The sequence below is a fragment of the Lissotriton vulgaris genome, chromosome 8, assembly GCF_964263255.1.
Source record: "Lissotriton vulgaris chromosome 8, aLisVul1.2, whole genome shotgun sequence".
Taxonomy (NCBI): Eukaryota; Metazoa; Chordata; class Amphibia; order Caudata; family Salamandridae; genus Lissotriton; species Lissotriton vulgaris.
In genome coordinates, this window is record NC_141696.1 from 1,253,466,289 (window position 1) to 1,253,486,820 (window position 20,532).

General features: G+C 45.1%; 1 protein-coding gene across 1 annotated transcript in view; it reads left to right on the forward strand.

Moving 5' to 3' along the window:
- The window catches only part of FLT3 (fms related receptor tyrosine kinase 3), a 496,362-nt gene that overhangs the window by 239,108 nt on the left and 236,722 nt on the right, over window positions 1-20,532 (forward strand). The window contains exon 7 of the mRNA XM_086933459.1: window positions 1,450-1,595. Coding sequence (XP_086789585.1) covers window positions 1,450-1,595 — 146 coding nt within the window. The remainder of the gene's footprint in view (window positions 1-1,449; window positions 1,596-20,532) is intronic.

The window sequence follows — 20,532 nt, forward strand, 5'->3', positions numbered from 1 at the left end:
ACCTGCTTTGGCACCCTGCGAGCCCTGAGGAAATTTTTCCCTCTTTTGCCCAGGGTAGCCAAGGAGTCTGTTCTTCGAGCCCTGATTTTATCTCGGTTCGATTACGCTAATGCCTTATTCTGTGGCCTACCCGCGTATATGGTTCATCGGTTACAGGTGATTCAAAACGCTGCAGTACGCTTGCTTTTCTCTCTCCCCAGGAGGTCGAGTGTGCGGAGTCACCTACGAAGTTTGCACTGGCTACCTGTACCGCATCGAATCTTGTTTAAAATTCTTGTGTTGGCATTTAGAGCAGTCCATGGTCAGGGACCGTCGTATTTGCAGAAACGGTTTTCATTTTATACTCCTAACCGTGCCCTTCGATCGGCCAATCAATGCCTATTGGCCACTCCCAAATTCAAATATGCTCGTTTGGGAGGCCAATCTATCTCAGTTAAGGCAGCTTCTGCTTGGAATGCTCTCCCCCTGTTCCTTAGAGCTGCGCCGACCATCACTGTTTTTAAGAAGGAACTCAAGACTCATCTGTTCAATGCCCCCCTCTAACAGCTCGTTTAGGCTCTGATCCAGCACTCTTGTTGTCCAATCACTTACCGCGCCAGGATACCCTGTGGTAATAGAGCACGCTATAAAAGTTTTAATAAACATAAACAAACATAAACATAAACATTGATAAAGGAAACTGGCCTGATTGGTTCATAGAGAAAACGTATGTCAAATACTAGAAGTCTGATCTGTTCACTATGAAAATTATGGCATGAGCAGTGGTCCTCATATATTTTTGTTAAAGTCAATAGGCCTTTATGGATGAATAATTACCCTGTATTACATTCTGTAGAGAGTTATTTTGTTAAATAGAATCTCACAGATTGCCATAGAGGACAAGCGTGTTGGTCAGATCCTATGACAAATTCTGAAGGTCGAAGAGTTTCACTGAAAATCCTCGTTATGCCAGGGTAAGAGAGGTTGAATTCTTGTTTTTGATTTTACACACGATGTGAGGGCTCAGGAACGATTAGTTCCTACTTCCAGATCCGTCCACTATCCTACAGAGATATTTAAATAATAGTAGAAGAAAACTCACCCACCAAATGCTGGCATGGTTCATCGTTGGTGTCTTCCTTCATTCGGGTAGTTAATACCAACTGGATGGGCAAAATCAAAATGTGGGAGCATACAGAATCAATCTCTGTCTGTGCAGTGCTAAAATCAGGAACATGATATGGCCACACTGATGTAAACCTTTTTTCTATATTTTATTAATTTCAATATTCGTTTCATGGTATATATAGTGTTCAAATGTGTGTTTTTTCAATAAGTATATCACATTTGTACATTATTTATACCACAATGCATTAAAAATGCCTCAGTGGCTTTAGAAGATTTAAAGCACAAATAAAATGGCTGGTAGTTTCTACCATGTATTTTACTACCTTGTGTTTTCTTTTCTAGATTGGAGTGACAGAGTTGGAACTCAAGCACCTGCCTCAGTTGCTTTCTTGGAAGTTGGGGAGCCCTTACTTCTCCGCTGCAGAGCTGTTCATAAGAATTGGGAGTTCAATGTTGACTGGAATTTCAACAGCACTAAATTAAGTAATGTATGTCGCAGATAAATGCCTCAATAAGTTGAAATAGACATATATACATCTGAATATGATCTGCTGACACCAGCATAACTTTTAAAGCAATAGTTCTGGAGATTAGAACATTTGTGAGGAAACCACATACCGTTTTCATTCGAGACAGTATAGAGGGACCTATACCGTTGTTATTTTCCCTCCTAGTGCCATATTACACAAGTGCCCAGAGGGCGCAATGGGTGTGTGCCCCCAGTGCACTTTGGTATTACCGAAGGGGCTGCAGATGCTTGTACGATCCCTTCTGTAATACTGATAGTGCTGGCGCACATGCAGTGCCAGTGCTATCTCGAGAGGGCATTCCCTCATTTGCATTGGTATGCAAACGAGGGAATCTCTTTGCCTTTGCACCTGTGACATATTATGGATGTGGGCGCAAAGGCAAAGAAGTTCTCAGGAAGTGCACTGACAGTGCACCCCCCAGACATCAGTTTGCAAGTGGGGGCAGTCACTCACTATACCCACCTGCAAGGTGATCCCTGTACCGCCTCTAAAATGCAGGCAGGTGCCGCATGCACAGTGAAACTAGGAGTGGCTGATTAAAGCAACCGCTCTACATTTTCCTGAAGGCACTGCCCTTAGGGCAGCCCTGAGTTCATGGATACCCTGAGCGTAGCCAAGTATGGAGGGAGGTACCCTTTTGCTGGAAAAGGAATGGGTCACAATATTAAAACAACAAATTTCCTCCTCCAAAGTTTTTTTTGAGGATGGAAAATCCTGGCAAGTCGCTAAACTGTATAGCGACCTACCCTTCAGTGTGAAGAAAGTCTTTGCGCAGGTTACCAAATTTACAAAACTCTTTGTAATAATTATTTAACAGTGACACATTATCACACATGAGCTTAAAATTTCAATTATTTATTAAAGGTCTTGTTAAAATATCAGTGCAGTACTGGAATCATATTATGCATCATTTTAAAACAATTAGTCACAATTATAAAAACATCTTTAGTGAAAAAAACATTCAAATTCACAATTTATTGCTAAAAAAAATAAAAAAAAATTCTTTGGCCACACTACAGTTAATAGTAAACAAACAAATTGTCGACGCAGCGTTTCGGTGATCTACACAATCTTGCACCTTCTTCAGGACAATGTTCATTACAAGCACATCTAAAAGATATACAATGACAATCAGTTAAATCAATGAACCTGCTCATGTTTATGCTCCTAACACTGATGCTTTTATGCTTATATATCATTTATTCATTTCATATATAAATCTCTATCTATTACCCTATTATTTGGTAACCCCACAAGAAATTCTCACAGCTCCTATATTTCTGCGACAGTTCTAAAAAGAACCTTTATTGAAGTTAAAAATGACCAATCGGGCATTTAAAAAAAATGTTTTCACATTCCTATTGTGTCTCCTCAGGACCTCCAATAGTCTGTGCGATTATAAACTCGGCAGATCTCAAATAAATCAAGCTGTATTTAGGGAGAAAGAGAAATACTTAACTCTACCCTATTTCTTTGTTAATGTTACAGCTTGACCTTGTTTCTAATTTGTCTTACCTAGGGATTATTTCCTTCCTGGCAAGTTATTTGGTTATCCAAGTGCGTTATCTTCCTGTCTTTGGTTGCTACAGAAAAAATATAGGATACCAATGGACGTGGCTTTACTTTACTTCTCTTTCCTCCCACATTTTCTCCATGCATTCCCTCATGTGTACTATTTTAGAGAGTGACCTTAAGAGAAGCTCTAGAAAACTTCTTCTCTGTTATTTATGAAGAAGCGGTCTACTTTCCTAATAGAGGAAAAGGTTGTCTTATTATCACATATTCTCCCTACTTGTGTTATTCATTTCCTTTTTTCCCCAATTCTCTCTTATTCTTACCCCTGATAGTTTTTTAAAGGGTGTAGGGAGGACGTCTCTCTATTAAAAGATCCTGGTCTACTACTTGTGAATCTACAACAGAATATGGACATAAGGGTCACTACATTATTATATGTTCTTATCCTGCTCTATATTGCCAAATGAAGGTGTTCTTACCTTGGCTATAACCCAAACGGTTTTATTTGCCCTTATTGGTCCTCTTTTTTATGCTTTGGCAGAATCACTGATTTGGAATTTTTAAATTGTTCCATACTGTAGGAGAGTAAATATAGTCTATTAGTGTTTGGGTCCTAGAGTTAAAATTTCCCTCCCTGGTATCCTCCTGCCCAGAGTACTTACTTGTAAAATGGGTGATTCCAGCTCGACATCCTCCCTTCTCAGCTTCCTTTCTGCAAGTGAGTGTAGGGAGGATGTCGCTATCTTTTTATAGTAAGCCTAATTGGCAATTAAGCCCCCACCTGGCTGTCTTAGATTGAATGGTGAGAAGGACTAAATCTTTTGCGGTAAATGTGGCCGCCATCTTTTAATGGGTTCATACTAGCTTCAGTCTAATCCTGATTATGTCCACCTTCTTCCTTAATTTATTGCAATCTATTCTTTATGGAGTTATTTTCTTATTTTTAATGTTAAACCACCAAAACTAATCAGCCTTGATGTAAACTGGCCGTTATGAGTCTCAACTTTATTATTACTACGATCGCGCTTTGTTTCATAGGTGCCATTTTTGCAGTAAGCATCCCCCTTGTCGTTTAGTAGGTGACTATGGCCGCCATCTTATAGTGGGTTCACACTGGTTTCAGTCTGATCTTAATCATGGCCACCTTGTTACTCGGTGTGTCCCGGTTTTTCTACCAGGTGCTATTCTTTTAATTCTGGATGTTATATCTCCTAATACATATAGCCTTCGTTAAAACTGACTATTCAAGGTTTATAGCTTTCTAATTTTTAATAATACTACAATTGAGCTATATTTAATAAGCGCCATTCTGAGGGATGCATCCCCGCCATCTTTTAGTGGGATAGTACTGGCTTCAGTCTAGTGCCCTAAAATGGTACACATGAGGGAATGCATGGAGAAAATGGGGGAGGAAAGAGAAGTAAAGTAAAGCCACGTCCATTGGTATCCTATATTTGTTTTGTAGCAACCAAAGACAGGAAGATAACACACTTGGATATCCAAATAACTTGCCAGGAAGGAAATAATCCGTAGGTAAGACAAATTAGAAACAAGGTCAAGCTGTAACATTAACAAAGAAATAGGGTAGAGTTAAAGTATTTCTCTTTCTCCCTAAATACAGCTTGATTTATTTGAGATCAGCCGAGTTTTTAATCGCACAGACTATTGGAGGTCCTGCGGAGTCCCAATAGGTATGTGAAAAATGTATTTTTGAAATGCACGATTGGTCATTTTTAACATTAATAAAGATTCTTTTTAGAACTGTCGCAGAAATATAGGAGCTGTGAGAATTTTGTGTGGGGTTACCAAATAATAGGGTAATAGATAGAGATTTATATATGAAATGAATAAATGATATATAAGCATAAAAACATCAGTGTTAGGAGCATAAACATGAGCATGTTCATTGATTTAACTGATTGTCATTGTATATCTTTTAGATGTGTTTGTAATGAACAATGTCCTGAAGAAGGTGCAAGATTGTGTAGATCACCGAAACGCCGCGTCGACAATTTGTTTGTTTACTATTAACTGTAGTGTGACCAAAGAAAAAAGAAATTTTTGGGGGGGTGGGGGGTTTAGCAATAAATTGTGAATTTGAATGTTTTTTTCACTAAAGATGTTTTTATAATTGCGACTCATTGTTTTTAAATGATGCATAATATGATTCCAGTACTGCACTGATATTTTAACAAGACCTTTAATAAATAATTGAAATTTTAAGCTCATGTGTGATAATGTGCCCCTGTTGAATAATTGTTACAAAGAGTTTTGTAAATTTGGTAACCTGCGCAAAGACTTTCTTCACACTGAAGGGTAGGTCGCTATACAGTTTAGCGACTTGCCAGGATTTTCCATACTCGAAAACAACTTTGGAAAAGGAAATTTGTTGTTTTAATACCCTGAGGGTAGTGCATTCAATGTAACCCAACGCACTGTTCCTGTTTGCGCTGGAACAGCTCGCCTGGCATATAATACGACCCCAGATCTCTATTTAAATAAATTGTTATCCTGGACCGTATTGAAAGAGGTTATGACATGTCTTAGACAATATTTTGAGTTTTAAATACAATCTATTCAAATATGACTTGTTCAAGAAGAAAACATGACACATAATGTGGGAGATCCTCTTATTCATACTTGATGCATCTAAAATGAAAAGTTTATTATTTACTGGCCGCTTCCAGAACAGTTTAAGTTACATTTTAATCTAAATTCTCAACATCAATCTTCAATACTTCACCACTCTTGATATTCCAAATGCTAGTTATTGACTTAAGGCCTATTTTGGAGTCCTGAAGTAAAGTGGTCGAAACAAGAGTTTGTGCTTGATTCAGGATCAGACATAGTGCACAAATTGTACACTTTTTCCTGTAAAACATTTGCCAGGTAGGAGTTGATGGAACACTTTTTCGAGTAAAACATTTGCCAGGTAGGAGTTGATGGAGGTTGTACTTTGAAAAAGTGCAATATTTAGTGCTTTGTGGCTGAGAAAAATACAGTATTTCTATGTTATTCCCCATTCTGAGGTGTAGAATGAAAGGTATTATTGCATCCTGTAGCGTCTGTATTATCATACCAAATGACAGCGAAGTGAGAACACAGCAAAAGTAGTTCCACAAAGTACTGAAATTAGCTAAGTGGTTCCATAAAGAGCTGATATTAGCTCTTTTAGGAACACTGTGACCCAGTGACCTCTCTTTAGACACATTGTTTGCATTAATATTGAATCTGGTCTACTACATTTGGAGGTTTTTGACTTCACTCTGGGTGGAGTCTCCTCTTTGCACACATCTTGGACTATGCTAGGTCACATATCATTGTTTTACCTTCCTTGTACCCCTTATGTTGGAGTGTACCCAGTTGGATTTAGGTACGGTTTCTGATCTGTGCTGTCCAAATGCAACTTGCTATCATGTTTTACTATACTAAATTCTAGCAGATATGACGTACGTGTCTCGTCATCTTCCTAATATTTATGACTCTCTTGTGACCAGTGACCTGATATCATCATATTTTGACATTATTGGGAAACGATAAACCAGAAATTCTTTCAACAAACCATAGCAACTGCATTTCTCCATAAAGGTTATTTTCGTTTTTGGGGATTGGCAGTATCCACCGGCTGTGCCTGGCAACTACTCCTAATTCATTGCCCTTTGCCTGCTGTGAAGTAGGCCTTTTAGTATCCATTTGTAGGCTTTCTCTGGTGAATTAGTTGATAGGAATTGTTCTCGATTGAAGCTTTTTGTTTGTAACTGTGAATTCCTTCCCTACATGCATTCAACAGATTTTAACTCAAATATGTTTTAATTTAAGGCATCGTTTAAACCAACAATGGCAGGGATGAAGAGTAAATATTTCACGAACTCCAGCACACAACCTCCCCAAACTGACAGACACTAAAAGTAAAATTTAGTGTGCCGTTGTACTACTCCACCAAGAAGTCAACTTGACTCCTGGTTCAATAATGTCCACAGATCTAGGGAAATCCTATCTTTAGGGATGCAATAGCCCTCAGTTAAGTGGCATGCTTCATTATCGGGCTAGCTCCTTTCTGGGTGGCACTGTAATACCCAACGGGCTCCCAGAAACTCTGACTCTTTGACAGAGAACTTTTTCTCTCCCAGACCCAGTATCAGTCTGAGCTCAGGTTGCTGCCCTAGCTGTGTGATTGTGAGAGTAGGAGGTAAAGTGGGTAAGAAAAAAGGTTTAAATTGACTATTGGAATCTCCCATAACAAAATGTAGTCCTGGCGAATGTCCTTGCCAAGATTAAAAACATGACTGAACATTCAGGTGTAATAATGAGCCTTTGGTTACATTCAGTAAGAACAACATATTTAGTGCCCCTAAGTGCCTGAAGGGTCTTAGCATTTTATAAGGGCCATAATTAGACCTTAATCTACTTGTAAAGTTAGATTTCTAGGGGCGTGGCTACGACTGCCACCAAGATGGCTAAAAGCTTGTGAGACTCTGGCGGTGTAGGCCATACTTTACCCTTAATTAGCACCATCATTGCCCCATGCTGTGAATAATACCCCCAGATGCGATACTGGTGGATGAGGGCTGCATTCTCTGGCTCGGATTGCTGTTCTTGACTGCGAGGGGCAGCGCGGCCCAGCACTACCACCGAGGCCCGGCCGCGACAGGGTCTAAAGGTGAGCCTGAGGCCGAGCCCAACTGGGCTCACTGGGAATGCTCCCTCTCCCCTGGGCCCGCCTGGATTCCTGGTGGTCTGAGTTGTGGGGCAGGGGTTCATTGTTGGGGCTGGCCCCGGCCTGATTGCTCCCCTTTGGGACGTGATGTCATCTGCTGCAGCTGACTCCGGTGCAGTGCGGCCTCTATACCCCCCGAAGTTTGTGGTGTTGCGGCCACACTCCTGTGGACCTCTTCCTGGCAGGGACCAGACGTAGTGTGGGGCCCTAGGATTGCAGGGGCAGCGGGGACCTTGCCCATGGTCCCCCCCTTGGCCTTTCTGATCTGTCACTCGGCATCTGTGGCCCTGCCCAGATGGGCCCTTAATGCTGGATGCCTGCTGCTGCGGCGGAGGAGCCTTGTTGCGATGGGTGTCCTTTGAAAGGTTTGTAGATTGTGCAATTCCCTCCCTGCTGGGCTAGTTTTCTCCCTTTGCTGCCTGGGCCCCCGCCTGCCTGCCTACTCTCCAGGGATTGGCATTGGCCAGTGGGCTGGTGTGCCTGTACTCTCCTGGCCTGCGACAGACCCCTGGGCCTTTGGGTGGACTTCCCTGGTGACCCCCGCTTTGGCTTTGTTGAGAGAGGCCATTGGCCGGTCCACTGTGGGTACCCATCCACCTTCTAAGTGCAGATCATTGGGACCTTCTTAGTCTTGACTCTGCTGGTGCCCTGACCTGGGGGCTTACTCTGCTGTGACTCTAGAAGCTCCCATCTCTTCTTCACTATTGGGGTCATGTCCCCCCTCGTTGTGGTGAGCGGCCATCCCATCTTTCTTGAGGGGCGCCCCCATCTACACTGCATTCCAGAATTTGCTACTGCACGACCACTCCTGCCTGTCAGGGCCCTACATTTCTCTTCAGCAATTGGTCCATGCGAACCCTGCCAGAGACATTGTGTCCCAAACAGACGTGGAGGAGACCGTAAACAGCGATACAGACAACGTAGCGTCCATCGATATGTTGCCCATTATGTCAGAGTTCAAAGCGGGCTTCCTTGCAATGGATGCACGCTTTGACACTCTCGCTGGACGCATAGACAGGCTAGGGGAGCACCTGGATCGATAGGGGGTGAGAATAGATGGCAATGAGGAGCGAATATCGGTATTGGAGTACCACAGGACCATGCTCAAGAAGAGGCTCAACAAAATGGAACGTATCTTGAAGAATATGAGGACCTGTAGGCACAGTCCCGGGAAAATAATATACGCATATCTGGTATCGCTGAGACTAACATGAGGAGGACAGATGCCTTTGTGGAGCTATTCCTCACAGATCTATTTGACCGCTCCAGCTTTTCCCACACCTTTGCGGTGCAGCGTGCACATCAGTTCCGTGACACCCGCCCTCCTTAAGGCACACCTCCACGTTTCCTTATCACACAACTCCTTAACTTCATGGACCGGGACACTGCTCTCTGTCTGGCTCGTGAGAAGGGTCTTCTCCGCTTTCTGTGTGCTGACATCTCCCTTTACCCTATGGTCCAGGAGAACTCTCTTTGGAAACGTAACATCCAATATGCTATGCAATACCTGGCATGTCTGCGAGTGGAGTATGATGGCAAAACTTGAATTTTTCTGCATTTTGAAAGTCCATGCAGGCCAAGTCCCCTTCTCCTGGATAATCCACCCGGGACATTACTATACTCCCTGCTAGCTCGTGGTCTGCCACTCCGGATCGCCCTAGTTCCAGCTCTTCCTGCTCCATGCCTGATTGCTGCCTCCTCACCGGGGCCCCAGTATTGCCCATCTATCTATGTATTTATTGCATTTCTTGAAAGTGTTGCTGTAGCATAACTGTGGTTGATGAAACTCTACTATTGCATGATGATGTTTTTCAAAATGGGCCACTGTCCGCCTTGTTGTAACTATGCTCCCATGTTCTACACCATATGTTTGTTGTTGGGATTGTTTTATTTTTTGGTTTGCCTTGTTGGGTTTCACTAGATAACTTCTGCTCCACTGTGGATGGGGATTTAGGTTTTGACGGAATCTTTAGTCTATCTGCTTTTTAACTGCTGCAGCACCTCCAACGACGCCTTCACTTTCTTTTACCACACTTCTTCATGCACTTCCTCCTGACTATTGTCATGCCACCTACCCTGAGCAGACATGACGTTAAAACGGCCTTTTTTTCAGGAGACGCATTTGTCTCCCATAGCGGACTGTCCTTATGCTAGGCCTTGGGGTGTGCATTGATATTTTTCCTGCCATACTTCCTATTACCAGGGCACCTGCATTCTCATTCTTAAAAGAAAATCCCTTTCACTCTTCACTCCAGCTATTTAGATCCTAATGGTTGTTTCGTACTACTTCAGGGAACCCTTACTGGCAAGCAGGTGGTGTTGTTGAATGTTTATGCCCCTAATGTGGAAGATTTAAGTTTTTCATGTTCTCTTGTTGCATATGGACCTCTCAGATACAGATTATGTGCTATTGGGCTGGGACTTAAATATGCCGATGTGTGACCAAATGGACTTTACTATTACACACTCAAGCGGCAAGCCCCGGGTGCAAGATGTGCTGCAGCACATGGCGGATGCCTATGTGCTCTGAGACTCCTGCTGTTTCTGCTACCCCTCTGCTTCTGGATTTACTTATACCGCTCTTCAATCCTTTTGGACCAGACTGGACTATTGGCTATTCTCGGCCAATGTGGACTATTTGTTGTGGGAGGTCACAGTCTAACCACGCACATTGTTGGACCACTGTCCGGTTCCTCTTTGCCTGCAGGTCTCGTATGGCTGCGACATGTACATGGAGAATCTCTGGCGAGTCTCTTCGAGATCTGGCATTTTGCGTTGAAGTGCTTGCTGCTATCTTTGAGCTAAATCTGGGATTGGTAGAGACACATGCCACACTTTGGGAAGCCTTTAAGGCCCCATTCGCACAGTATGTTTCTCCAAACTCATCAGCATTTTACGAGACATAAGCACAATGCTTCATAGTGTTGAATCTGCTCTATGTGACATTGACGAAAAGGCCACCCCGTCCAGAGACCCCTGCTTACATCAATGTTCAACCTTGCTAACAGTGTTTCATGACCTGGCTGACATGGAGCTCTCCCATATGGGGAAGAATGCCAGGGCTCACCTGTATGGGGAGGGTGAGGGTGAAGGGGAGCACCGCGGTTGCACCCTGAGACAGAACCACTCACAGATTACATTACGGAACTGCGCTCGGACTCTGGACAACTGGTGACTGGCTGTGAGGATGTGGTGGCAGAACTCCATTGGTACTACCGGAATCTCTACTTGTCACATGTCTCTGATCTTTCTTCTAAAATATCCTTCTATCTCGAGGGCGTGGCGAAGGGTTGGCTGACTGATGGCCAAAGTCAATTCCTCGCCAAGCCTATTACCACCAAAGAAATTGTACAGGCTAAAGACACCTTTGTGGGCTCTGGGATAGGACAGCTTGCCAGGGGCTTCTACAAATCTTTTAAGCAAGTATTGACACCCCACGTACTGATGCTGTAAAGTAAATCCTGCCTCCATTCTTAAGTGAGACCCTTCTCATTCTCCTAACAAAGCCAGGAAAGGACGCTCTATTGTGCTCCTCTCATCGCTCTCTATTTCTTTTGAACCTTGACAATAAAATCCGTGCCAAGGTCCTCACCACTAGGCTGTCAATTTTAATTAAACACATTATATCACCTGTACAATCAGGCTTTGTTTCACACCGTTCCACCTCACTCAATCATCGGACCATCTTTGCTGTCCTCACCATTCACTTCTGCGGTCACAGCCTTGTTGGATGAAGAGAAAGCCTTCTACTCTCTTGAGTGGCCTTTCCTTAGAGCGGTCGTTGGTAAGCTGGCCATTCCTTCAACTTTCATTTCCCTGATTAGTCTTTTGTACGCCAACCCTGTGGCTCACCTCTGTGTCAATGGCTTGCTTTCTGAGATGTTTCCGATTAAGAGGAGGATGAGGCAAGGCTCCTCAATTTCCCCCCTTCTTTTCATTATTGCTATGGATCCCCTGGTTCGCTATATGCAGGACCGTCTTCTACACTGCGGCATTCAACTCACCCAAGGCCAGTTCCTACTTTTCCTATTCGCGCACAACATTTTGCTTTTCATCCAACATCCATCTGAAAACCTATCTCCCTTGGTACAAGAGGTGATTCGATTTGGTGATCTGTCTGGGCTCCAAATCAACTGGGCAAAATCAGAGCTGTTCCCACTGACCAACATGGCGCATCTGCCACCAGCCCATTACTCATTTACTTGGGCAGCGGAAAGAGATAAGTACCTGGGCATATGTCTTCATGGAGACAAGGTTCAAGTTCTAAACTATGGACCGGCAATGGCCATTTTGCCTCTATCCACTGGGGGTCGTGTATCCATCATAAAAATGGTCATACCATTACCTAAAACATTTTTCCGCTCCCTCCACAGTGCCCTCCTTCATCTTGTGTGGGCTAGTGGTAGGCCTCGCATTCGCTGGGACACTCTTACTCTCACCTATGAGCACGGCGGGCTCTGGATTCCCGACCTCTAATTGTACTACCTGGTCGCTCAATGTCAGTACTCATATTAGTGGTATCATCTAGATACCCGCATCCCCTATCTGCGACCTGAGCGGTCCTAGCTGGGCGATCTGCTGCACGCCTCAATCTTTTCGAAGGGCATCTCATTAGATGCGAAGGATATTCAGACAGTATCCACGACTTGTTGGGCGTGGAGCAGATTACAGCAGCTACTAGGTGGGGGCCTCCTCTATTCCCCTGCTCTTCTCCTTTTTTATAATCCTTGGCTCCCGTTGGCCGTTGAAAATTTTGCACCATGAGTGTTCCGCAATCATAACCTCTCCATCTTGGGGTATCTATTCCCGGACAGTCTTGTTGTACAGCCGGCTGCAAAACCTCCTTTACAATATTTACCTTTTCTGGAACGGTTCATTATTTGGAGACTCTATAACACATTACGATCTCTGCTTCTCACCTTCCCGCTGTTCCCGAAGAGTTCCCCCCATTGACGCTTGTGGTAGCTAATTAGCATGGGGATTGTTTAGTTTCACAACTATACTTCACTTGCGTCTCGGTCAAACCTGACACCACTGCCAGGGTTTCAGAGGCATGGACTGAGGAGTTGGGCATTCCCCTTACAGGAAAAATTATGGGCATATTGCTGTTTACAAATCAAGAGCATTTAGTGCAATCACAGACACAAATTATTGCATTTTAAATGTATCCATCACATTTATCTTTCGCCCTCAGATATTGCTTAATTTGTTTCCACCAGATCCGATATATGTCAAATGCTGTGCTCCTGGCGCTGACTTTGACATTTAACTTGGACCTGCCCTGTGATACACACGTATCAATCAATCAATCAATCAAAGCATTTGTATAGCGCGCTACTCACCCGGAGGGTCTCAAGGCGCTTGTGGAGGGGGGGCCTGCTACTGCTCGAACAGCAAGGTCTTGAGTTGCTTCCTGAAGGCGAGGTGGTCTTGGGTCAGGGGGAGGTGGGTGGGGAGGGAGTTCCACGTCTTGGCGGCCAGGTAGGATAAGGATCTTCCTCCCGTTGTGACTCTTCGGATGCGGGGGACGGCGGCGAGGGCGTGGCTGGTCGATCGAAGCTGGCGGGTGGGAGTGTAGAAGTTGAGGCGGTCGTTGATGTATCTTGGGCCTTGGTTGTGGAGAGCTTTGTGTGCGTAGGTGAGGAGTCGGAACGGGATTCTTTTGTTGACGGGGAGCCAGTGCAGGTTTCTTAGGTGTGCGGAGATGTGGCTGTGTCGGGGGATGTCCAGGATGAGTCGTGCTGAGGCGGTCTGAATTCGCTGAAGTCTTTTCTGGAGTTTGGCAGTGGTTCCGGCGTAGAGGGATTTGCCGTAGTCCAGTCGGCTGGTGACGAGGGCCTGGGTGACCGTCTTCTTGGTTTCGGTGGGGATCCACCGGAAGATCTTCCGTAGCATGCGTAGGATGGTGAAGCATGACGAGGAGACGGCGTTGACTTGTCTGGTCATGGAGAGGGAGGAGTCCAGGATGAAGCCCAGGTTGCGTGCGTGGTCCGTTGGTTTGGGTACGCTGCCCAGGGCAGGGGGTCACCAGGAGTCGTCCCAGGCGGATGGCGACGATCCCAGGATGAGGACTTCCGTCTTATCTGAATTCAGTTTCAGGCGGCTGTTCCTCATCCACTCGGCTACGTCTTTCATCCCTTCGTGTAGGTTGGTTCTGGCGGTGGCGGGGTCGTTGGTGAGGGAGAGGATCAGCTGGGTGTCGTCGGCGTAGGAGATGATGTTGAGGTTGTGTTGGCGTGCGATGGCCGCAAGGGGGCTCATGTAGATGTTGAACAGCGTGGGGCTGAGTGAAGATCCTTGTGGTACGCCGCAGATGACTTTGGTGGCTTCTGATCTGAACGGGGGGAGGCGGACACTCTGTGTCCTTCCGGCGAGGAAGGAGACGATCCATTCCAGTGCCTTCTCTTGGATTCCGACGTTGCTGAGGCGTTGTACTAGGGTGCGGTGGCAGACAGTGTCGAACGCCGCGGAGAGGTCCAGGAGGATGAGGGCCGCTGTTTCGCCGTTGTCTAGCAGGGCTCGGATGTCGTCAGCGGCTGCGATGAGGGCGGTCTTGGTGCTGTGGTTTGCCCGGAAGCCGGACTGCGAGGGGTCGAGGGATCCATTCGTCTCGAGGAAGGCGGCCAGATGTCTGTTGACGGTCTTCTCGATGACTTTGGCAGGAAACGGGAGCAGCGAGAAGGGGGCGGTAGTTCTTGAGGTCGGTGGGGTCGGCTGATGGTTTCTTTAGGAGGGCGCTGAGTTCGGCATGCTTCCAGCTCTCCGGGAAGGTTGCGGTGTCGAAGGAGGCGTTGATGATGTCCCCGAGATGGGATGCGATGACGTACTGGACTTTTGTTTTTATACATGTATCTGCAAGGGCTGACATGGAGTTCTCCCTGGACCCTCTATCCGCACTTTTGAGATATACCAAAAACATACCAATCTCCATACGCTGCTATTCTCCATGTTCTTCCTCTTGGCTAAACGAGAGATATTGCTCCACTGGGGTGGCACTGTGCTCCCTCCACTCATGCCTGGTTCAAAAGTATTAAGGTATATGAGAGGGTCCCATATGGGGTATATGGGTATATGAGAGGGTCCAAAACAAATGAGGGTGCTGAGTGTTTTTATTGTCACTGCACCAAAGGACATTCAATGTTCGAAGAATCATAAATATAGTACACAAAGTTTGGTGCGCCCACAGGGGGGAGGGGGGGAGTGAGGGAGGGGGTATGCTTCAATTAGTTATACATCACTAGTCAAAGGTTCTAAAGACATACATTCAACATTTAAAACATGATTGTCATAGATCCACAAAGGTGAGGTCAAGAAACAACACACATGTCCAACAGACCAATTTACATGAAAAAGAGACTCCCGTAATGATTATTATTATCAAGAATAGGGTGGAGAGTTCTTGATTGTAGAGGGTTGTCTACGTTTCGACCCAAAGGTGTAGGAGTGTAGATCCTTACTCGCGGGTCTTCATCAGGACGTGAGGGAGGGGGGTGAGTATTGTGGGGCTTGTTCCTGGCGAGGCAGGTAGAGAAGAACGGTCTGCCCGTTATCGCGGGGCGTTAGCCGTGTTCAAACGGTCCTGATTCCCAGTGCGGTGTGGCCTTATTAAATTGACACAGAGATGTAGATCATGCCATGGTGCCCGGCGTAATTTTAAAACAGCCGCTGACGACATCCGAGCCCTGCTAGACAACGGCGAAACAGCGGCCCTCATCCTCCTGGACCTCTCCGCGGCGTTCGACACTGTCTGCCACCGCACCCTAGTACAACGCCTCAGCAACGTCGGAATCCAAGAGAAGGCACTGGAATGGATCGTCTCCTTCCTCGCCAGAAGGACACAGAGTGTCCGCCTCCCCCCGTTCAGATCAGAAGCCACCAAAGTCATCTGCGGCGTACCACAAGGATCTTCACTCAGCCCCACGCTGTTCAACATCTACATGAGCCCCCTTGCGGCCATCGCACGCCAACACAACCTCAACATCATCTCCTACGCCGACGACACCCAGCTGATCCTCTCCCTCACCAACGACCCCGCCACCGCCAGAACCAACCTACACGAAGGGATGAAAGACGTGAGGTCAAGAAACAACACACATGTCCAACAGACCAATTTACATGAAAAAGAGACTCCCGTAATGATTATTATTATCAAGAATAGGGTGGGGAGTTCTTGATTGTAGAGGGTTGTCTACGTTTCGACCCAAAGGTGTAGGAGTGTAGATCCTTACTCGCGGGTCTTCATCAGGACGTGAGGGAGGGGGGTGAGTATTGTGGGGCTTGTTCCTGGCGAGGCAGGTAGAGAAGAACGGTCTGCCCGTTATCGCGGGGCGTTAGCCGTGTTCAAACGGTCCTGATTTCCAGTGCGGTGTGGCCTTATTAAATTGACACAGAGATGTAGATCATGCCATGGTGCCCGGCGTAATTTTAAAACAATTCACTTTACGGTCGTGCCATATCCGAAGTAGAAACTTTGCAACGTAGGCTATTGTGCTGGCGTCTGGGCGCGTCTTCTAGTTAAGGATAATAGTCCCCGTGTCAATGCGCTCAAGGGAATTAATCAGGCGCACTCGTCAATCATCCGAGATTAACAGGACAAAGCCTAAGAGCCGGCGTCTCTCCACATCTGGCGGCAAACTACATCTAGACCCATGTAGTCGATGGGACCTGGGTAATTGATTAAGGTATATGAGAGGGTCCCAGACCAAAAGCATAGAAATTTATTATCAATCACAAAATTATTTAATTAGAATCCAAAACAAATGAGGGTGCTGAGTGTTTTTATTGTCACTGCACCAAAGGACATTCAATGTTCGAAGAATCATAAATATAGTACACAAAGTTTGGTGCGCCCACAGGGGGGAGGGGGTGAGTGAGGGAGGGGGTATGCTTCAATTAGTTATACATCACTAGTCAAAGGTTCTAAAGACATACATTCAACATTTAAAACATGATTGTCATAGATCCACAAAGGTGAGGTCAAGAAACAACACACATGTCCAACAGACCAATTTACATGAAAAAGAGACTCCCGTAATGATTATTATTATCAAGAATAGGGTGGGGAGTTCTTGAAACTAGTTTGCCGCCAGATGTGGAGAGACGCCGGCTCTTAGGCTTTGTCCTGTTAATCTCGGATGATTGACGAGTGCGCCTGATTAATTCCCTTGAGCGCATTGACACGGGGACTATTATCCTTAACTAGAAGACGCGCCCAGACGCCAGCACAATAGCCTACGTTGCAAAGTTTTCTACTTCGGATATGGCACGACCGTAAAGTGAATTGTTTTAAAATTACGCCGGGCACCATGGCATGATCTACATCTCTGTCTCAATTTAATAAGGCCACACCGCACTGGAAATCAGGACCGTTTGAACACGGCTAACGCCCCGCGATAACGGGCAGACCGTTCTTCTCTACCTGCCTCGCCAGGAACAAGCCCCACAATACTCACCCCCCCTCCCTCACGTCCTGATGAAGACCCGCGAGTAAGGATCTACACTCCTACACCTTTGGGTCGAAACGTAGACAACCCTCTACAATCAAGAACTCCCCACCCTATTCTTGATAATAATAATCATTATTTTCTCCAGGTGATGGACATACAATATATAATAACATGCAAGGTTTATTGAAAAACTCGACATGATGATCTAAACTGCAACAATCTCATTATTATATCGCTCAATAGATTTTAACACCGTACATTTTGCAATTACAAACTCCGTGAGCGAGTATTCAGTAACTTTGTCTGTCCCAATTTTGTTTGATGAAGCCCCATGGTTTGTTGTAAAAACAATGCATATCGCAATACCCTTTGTGCAATCAGCTCTGTTCGTGTTCACTGACACACACCAAAACAAAGGGAATAGAAGAAAGACCTACACTGAGCACATTGGCATCCACCTAAGATGGCCGCCGGGGCATCACAGTCTAGTTTCCAAACCCGGAAACCGGAGTAAACAAAAACCGAACCCACGGACCACATTGTAAGATGCGGTCCGAGGGGAAGCAGCTAGGTAATACCACGCGGCATTGCTGATTAGGAAGTAAGTGTAACTATTTGGCCCCAAAAGCTAGGGAAGACAAGATCGAGTTTCCTACACATTATCAAGGTAAAATAGGCTCGACAACTAACCACGTGTTTTACAATCCTGTAACTTTTTTTAGCATTGTTTCCATCGAGGCGATACCGCCCCCCTAAGAGACCATGATGTGCCATTAAGCACCTGCAAATGTAAATATCTGGAATTTTTCTCTGGTTGTGTGTCAATAATGTATGTTCACTGTTCTTTGTCTAGTCACCTCTGTATGTCTGTCACGGATTTTCACGTTAATTTCACTTCCAGTGCAATTTAGCGAGCAGACACCGGACCTTGAAAGCGTGCACGCACCAATATGGTGAAACAACACCATATAGACTATGTGCATGTATGTACGTGTATGAATAACGTGCATTTTGAAGGACGAAAAGTCCCCGATCTCGGCTGAGATAGGGGCGAGGTGTTTTTTAACTTTGTTCTATTCGTCTCTTTTACAGGTTCACCATTGAGCAATACATTCGCCCAAAAGATCAAGCATATGTATTTTTGAACCACGCATGTACCAAACAGGAACAGCGTCATTCACTGTAAATACAAGTTTGCACTAACAGATTCCTTGATCCTAATTCTAGGTTTTTTAGGAGTGGCATTATACAGGGCTGGCCCCTGTATGGTCCTGACGAAACGCTAGGGGTTGCGTGAAACATGTTGACCATATACTGAACCCACCAACATTATTGGTTGGTACACAGTATAAACCCCATTTTTAACATGCCGGTCTAGGAGCAGAATAAAACATTGAGGCCCACTAGCACGATATTTTTAAAACTCACACACTCATCCACTCCACTTTTTCCACACCACACATAGTCCTTCACTTTAATAGTGCTCCTACGTAGTTCGCAAGTCGCAGCACGCCCCTTTTCGTAGAGAACTGGGATGACCCCAATGATGAAGCATGTCACCGTGAAGAAACTCCGGTGAGTGAGGGGAATATAAGAAAGAAATTTTTCTTTCTTCTAGGGCTACACTAAAACACTATTTGGAGGTAGCCACTACACGAGACAGGTCCCTGAACCCAGACACTGGATTCTTTTTCTACATATGTCTCTTTAGGAGGACGACCTGTTCTTTAGCACCTCCTTTTCCCTCTCATTGTACTTGTCTAAAGCAGTCTTCCGGCTGCGGGAAAAATACTGAACTTTGGACAGGTTCCCTGACACCTGTTCCATGAGAGCAGTGACATACACCAAAAACCCAACCTTAAGAAACTATTCCTACCGAAAAAATGGCAGAGATCACAGGCCTCTCTTTCTCGGAAGAGGAGGTCGAAAGAGTAATGGCCTCCATACCACCACACACGGGGGCACCAAATAAAGACAATGGGGATTCTAGTCAATACTGGGACGAACTAACGGAACTAAAGAGAATGCAAATAAAGACCTTAATCCACGGAGTAATGATGGCAGAATATCTTAAAATCAGTGCTGCACCGAGAGGCCTGATTGTCAGAAATGAACCCTTCATCTTTCAAAATGATAAGCAATTAAAAAAAGACTGGTCATTGATATCATGGCACTGTACCAGGGACTGGCTTGTTCTGATAATTAAGACGGCAGCTCGCCTGTCTGAAACATTGAAAGAAGAAATACACACTCTATAGGTACGCCTAAAATCCTTCCAGGCACCTGCTGATCTTAAGAAAAGACTTGATGAACTGAACAAAAGCATGACAGACTTTGAGATTAGCCTAAAAGATACCAAGTACACAAAATTGGATAAAGACAAGAAAAATTTCTCTCATGAGAAAGTATATCCGTACATACGTGATGATTATAAACCTAGCAACAGGAATCCTGGTTATAATACAGACAGTGATGGATCTGACAGTGGATCTGAGAATTCGAACTCCCCCAAATTTTATAACTACCCTACAAATAGAAAACAAAGAAGGGGTAGAGGAAACTCGGGAAGATACCGAGGAAACCAACCACAGATGTGGCCATCCTACCAGCCACCATACGGCCCTCCACCTCCTTTTTTCTATGGGCCACAACAATTTCCTCCAATGTACCCCCAACAACCTTTCCAAAACTGGAACAGCAACCAGAACAACCCAAACCGTCCTTTTTTAGGGAGAGGCCAATCGACCCAAAGAGTAAAAAACAAAACCGGCCAGCAGGTACAATGGGCCCAACCCGTGGAAACAACGGGACGCCACACACGCAGCAAGGGACCACCGGAACCAACGACGATTAACCACCAGATTTAGTGGTCAACCTGTCCTCCTTAACTCTATCAGAAGTTCAGACCAGGGTATTAAATAAAGGACTAGGTTTTGTTCCCACCCCAGTAACTGACAAATTTAAATTGCGTTGTGAGTTAAAGGAATGCTTGAGGAAATTAAAACTCCAGGTCTTTTTCAAAGATAAAGACCAAAAGACGACCAGAGACACGGACACGGGCCTTAAGAAGAAATCAACCTTTGTCCCACCGCCCCACAACTTACCAGTCGAACTGCTAGCTTTTGAGAAAGCTGTGATGAAGGATGTCAAAGACCTGGACCCGAATGCCATAAGGATTTTCAAAAACACGAGTAATTTGGAGTTTGAAGCCATCCAT